Source organism: Giraffa tippelskirchi, chromosome X, assembly GCF_054371585.1.
Source record: "Giraffa tippelskirchi isolate mGirTip1 chromosome X, T2T-mGirTip1v1.2.pri, whole genome shotgun sequence".
Taxonomy (NCBI): Eukaryota; Metazoa; Chordata; class Mammalia; order Artiodactyla; family Giraffidae; genus Giraffa; species Giraffa tippelskirchi.
Genome location: NC_137289.1, coordinates 50,919,786 through 50,924,765, shown reverse-complemented (window position 1 = coordinate 50,924,765; position 4,980 = coordinate 50,919,786). Strand labels below are relative to the sequence as shown.

Below are 4,980 nucleotides of genomic sequence, written 5' to 3'. Positions count from 1 at the left end.
AACCTCACCAAAGGAGAGATATAGATGGTAGTTGGCATATGAAAAGATGCTCAACATCCTGTCATTAGGGAATTGCAAATTAAAACAACAATGAGTTGCCACTCACTATATACCTATTAGGATGGCTAAACTCCAGAACATTAACACCACCAAATGCTGGCAAGGAGGCTATGGAGCAACAGGAACTTTTGTTCGCTGCTGGTGGGAAGGCAAAATGGTTCAGCCACTTTGGAAGATAATTTGGCAGGTTCTCACAAAACTAAACATAGTCTTACTGTATAATCCAGCAACCACACTTCTTAGTATTTTTTAAATGAGTTGGAAACTTAAGTCCACACAAAAACCTGCACACAGTGTCTATTGCAGGTTTCTTTTTTCTTTTTTAAGAAACAAAAATAGATGTATTTTTATACACTTGCAATGGGCAATTCAAAAATAAAACAGTAGCATCAAAAACAATAAAATACTTAGTAATAAATTTTACCAAAGGAAGGACAAGACATGTACAAGGAAAATCACAAAACATTGTTAAAAGTAATTAAAGAAGATATAAATAAGTGAAAAGATCCTGAGTTCAGTGACTGGAAGAGGTAATACTGTTAAGACAGCAGTGCTCTCCCAACTGATCAGTGCGATCACTATCAAAATTCTAACTGCCTTTTTTGGCGGGCAGAAATGGACAAGCTAGTTCTAAAATCATATGGAATTACAAAAGACTGAAATATCCGTATGCAAAAATTACCTCACAATGAGTCAAAGATCTTAAATGTAAGAGCTGAAACTACAAACTCTTGGAGGAAATTTTTGTGACATCAGATTAGGCAATGGTTTCTTTGTTATGACACCAAAGCACAAGCAACAAATGAAAAATAGATAAACTGAACTTCACCAAATTTTAAAACCTTCACTCAAAGGACGCAATCAAGAAAATGAAAGGTGATTCACGTCAATGTATGGCAAAACAAATACAATATTGTAAAGTTAAAAAATAGATAAATAAACTAATTTAAAAAAAAGAAAATGAAAGGTGACTTCCCTGGCAGTTCAGTGGTTAAGACTCTGCATTCCAACGCAGGGGCTGTGGGTTTGATCCCTAGTTGATCCCAGGCTGTCCCTGCCTCTGACCACTAATGTCTCAGTGTGGAGCCCAGCTGGTGCTGTACGCCCCCCATTCTTCATTCCCTGGGAAATGACTGTGCCCCCGCCGGTATGGACTCCACGTGGACCCTCACACATAGTCCCCCAGCTGGATCAAACAAGTGCTTGGATACTCGCAAGGATCCGAGCAGGACACAGACCCGAGGCAGGAGGGGCACTGCCGGCACAAGGAAGTCAGAAGTCGCAGGTACTGAGGTGCGGGTTCCAAAGCCACACGTCCCAGAGCCTGGGGTGAGTGGGCAGACGGCCCAGGGCCTGCTAGGGAGGCTGGGGTGAGGTGGGGCTCCCTGTGCACCCCCGGCTGTGATGAGCAGGTATTGTTTTCAGTCCCAGGACTGGGTGGACAGTGGAAGCGGAGGTGAGAAGAAAGACGTGCCCGTGTGGACATCTGGGGAGGACTGGACATCAGAACCTGGGACAGGCCTTCCCAACTGCAGGAGTCCCCTTGGAGGTGCCTGTAGGCTCTTCTGAGACTCCTTGGGGGCACGCGTTTGACCTTTGTGCCTCCTTGCTCCTCCCCGACTGCGGGGTAGGGGCCCCTTGGACTTCCTGGGTCCTGCGGATGTAGTCTCGGGAGCGGATGTCAGCCTGGCGCACGGGCTCCGGGATCCGAAACTTGCAGCAGCTGTGGGTCAGGCACACAGCTGCCTCCAGGCTTATCTTGTGGCCCACAGAGACATAGAGGGGCTTGGTGCTGTGGTCGTGGCTCCTCAGGGCCCTGCCCAGGACAGTCCCGGAGCCTCCCATTAGAGGAAATGAATCTCCTCCAGCCTTTAGGAGCTGTATCTTCTCCTTGTGCAGAGCATTGTTCTCGAGTCCGTCCACCTGCAGGAGTTTCTTGGTCACCCCGATGCAAGGCAGGTCTGTGAGGACACCAAGGTGGCAGGCCACCCCAAAACCTCGGTGGTGCAGCACCCCATTTCCATCCACAAAAAGGACCTGGGGCATGAGGTGGGGTTCCCTCTCCCGAAGCCGCTGCACCGCGTCCACCAGAAAAGGCAACTCGCGGAAGGCCAGAAAGCCTGAAACGTAGGGGGCCGTCAGGGTCACCATTCGGCAGTCCTCATACAGCACCTCAAGCTCTGGGTAGCTTAGCACCACCAGGGAGGTGCAGGCAATGCCACTGTCGTCCTTCACAAAAGACACGTCCACGCCCCCGACCCTCTGCAGGCCTGAGAAGGCGAGGTCCCGTTGCCAAGCCTCCGTGTCCCGGTCCACAACACGGGTCTTCAACGAGGCTTGCTCCCTGAGAGTAGAAACAGCTCCAGCGGGCCGCCCAGCCCAGAAGCCCCGCACCCCACGGTCCAGCTGCGGCCGCCCTCACGCGGAGTCCAGCTCGGGAGTAGGAGCTCTACCAGGGACCCTCCTGGTCTCGAAGTCCCTTCCTTCCCTGGGACCCAGACATGGTCCCGGAAACTACAGCCCTTTCGCCCACAAGCCAGAAGCAGGCCCAGGCCCCTGCGGCCCCAAGTCGGGGTTATGAGGTCGGAGGTCCGCGGGAACCATGTCGCTCCAATCCCCGGACTTTGCGCGTCTCCTGCCTCATTACCGTTTCCAGTCCAACAAGATTTCCTCAGGCGGTTTCCCAACCGCCTTTCCGGCCATGGCGCTGGCCAGAGCCTGCAGCTTTCTTTATGATTGCAAAACCTAGAAGTAATCAGGATACCTTCCAAAAGGTAAGTTAATAAAATCTGGTACATCCAGATGATGGAATATTATTCAGCAATGAAAGAAGATGAGCATGAAAAGACACAGATGTCACTTAACACATATCTCTAAGAAGCCAGTCTGAAAAGGCTATATACTACATAATTCCAACTATGTCACATTTTTAAAAAAGCAAAACTATAGAGAGTAGGAAGATTAGTGGTTGCCAGGGGCTGGGGCTAAAGGAGAGGCATGAATAGGTAGAACCCAGGGGATTTGTAGGGCACTGAAATTATTCTCTAAGATACTGTAATGGTGGGTACATGTCATTATACATTTGTTAAAATGCATAGAGCTGTACAGTACAAAGAGTAAACCCTAATATAAGCTACGGACTTTAATAATAATGTATCATTATTGGTTCATCAATTAAAACTAAAGTAGCACCCTAATTCAAGATTTAATAATAGAGGTAACTGTGTGCAGAGGGAGAGGGGGCATATGTGCTCTTTGCTCAATTTTTCTGTAAACCTAAAACTGCTCTAAAAGATGTGAAAGTGTTAGTTGCTCAGTCATGTCTGATTCTCTGTCACACTGTGGACTGTATCCCACCAGGCTCCTCTGTCCATGGAATTCTTCAGGCAAGAATACTGGAGTGGGTAGCCTTTTCCTTCTCCAGGGGATCTTCCTGACCCACGGATTGAACCTCAGTCTCTTCCATCTCCCACATTGCAGGCAGATTCTTTACTTTCTGAGTCACCAGGGAAGCCCCATCAATTAATTTTTAAAAGTGGAGGGAATGTGGGAGAAACAGTTCTGGAAGGGACAAGTGAGGATGGTCCTGGCAGAAGGTCCTGGCATTGCCCAGGAGATGAAGGTTGATGATTAAAGGGAGTTAGGTTCCAAAAGAATTGCAGAAACCCTCCTCCCACTAAAACCAGCAGCATGTGCTTCAACCCTACTGTATTCCAAGTTTTACATGGCAGCTCAATCCCATTGGGACAGTCTCAGATAAGAACAGGAACCCCTCGGCCTTTCACAGCCTTTCCTGTTTCTCCCACTGAAGTTCCACTAAACTGTGATCTGACAGTTAAACTAGGCCTGTTGAAAGAACTTACCCCGTAATAAATCCATTTATTATAGCCTCCCAAATGGAAAGAGGGGAGAAGAGGGAGGGAGGGAGGAAAGAAGGAAAGAAGGAGGGAGGGAGAGGAGAAGGAAGGAAGGAAGGAGTAAAGAGAAAGGAAAATAGCTAATGAGGAACTAGAACTTCTTTCACAGCTACCTTTGGTGCAGTGCATGCATTCCATTAAAGTGTGAGATATTCGCATGTCGCCTGATTCACATATCCTTCTATCTCAGTAGGAAAAGGAAGGACAAACACATTCACCCTGCAGTTGGAGTGACTGATGCTGTGTGTTCTCCTTATCAGAGCTCTGTGCAATTACCTACAGATTCTTGGAGTCACATGTTAGGAAGAAATTAGACTCCTGGGAGAATTGCAAGCACTAGTGAGTGGTGGGGCCAGGGGGGAAATTATACCCCAGGCTTTCTACTCAATCTTATCTTCTGGGTCCTAGGAAATTGAGGAACAATAGAAAGAGGAGAGCGTATGGGCTCAATTTCAGGACTTTCTGGTGTTGTGCTTGTGTGCGTTCTCAGTCGCTTCAGTCTTGTCGGACTCTTTGCAATCTCATGGACTGTAGCCCTCCAGGCTCCTCTTCAGTGGGATTCTCCACGCAAGAATACTGGAGTAGGTTGTCACACTCTTCTCCAGGGGATCTTCCTCACCTAGGGATCGAACCCAGGTCTCCTGCGTCTTATGCATCTCAGGCAGATTCTTTACCACTGAGCCAAGGGGGAAGCTCCGGTATCGTGCTTAGTCGGTCATAATACTGACAGATGGTTTAGGAGGAAGACAAGTTGCATGGGCCAAAGGGGAGAGGATGAGATCTACACTCTGGTCCTACAGCCCGCAGAGAATTATAGGAAGAGGAGGCTGGTTGCTCTCCCCAGCTGAGGCCCCACCTGACTTGGGAGGTGACTGGAATTTCAAAGCTGGAAGGCGCTGCTAGAAGAAAGGCAGCTGAGTGGGCTGTTTATTCAACAGGCACTAAACATGAAGTTTGGCACCTCATTTGAGAACTTCCAGCCGTGTGAAGGAAGCTGATTCAT

General features: G+C 48.4%; 1 protein-coding gene across 1 annotated transcript; it reads right to left on the bottom strand.

Moving 5' to 3' along the window:
• Nucleotides 1–367: 367 nt before the first annotated feature.
• Nucleotides 368–2,766, bottom strand: LOC145536117 (endonuclease V-like). The gene is made up of 2 exons (XM_081564746.1): nucleotides 2,708–2,766; nucleotides 368–2,404 (listed from the first exon to the last, which is right to left on the bottom strand). The coding sequence occupies exons 1-2, from the start codon at nucleotides 2,761–2,763 to the stop codon at nucleotides 1,564–1,566; spliced, it is 897 nt and encodes a 298-aa protein (XP_081420872.1). The 5' UTR covers nucleotides 2,764–2,766; the 3' UTR covers nucleotides 368–1,563.
• Between the last annotated feature and the right edge of the window lie 2,214 nt (nucleotides 2,767–4,980).

Excerpts from the sequence above, each read along its gene's own strand:
- LOC145536117 (XM_081564746.1), bottom strand. The coding sequence starts at position 2,763 with ATGGCCGGAAAGGCGGTTGGGAAACCGCCTGAGGAAATCTTGTTGGAC. Across the intron at positions 2,405-2,707 it reads ATCTTGTTGGACTGGAAACG|GGAGCAAGCCTCGTTGAAGA; the intron begins GTAATGAGGCAG and ends TTCTACTCTCAG.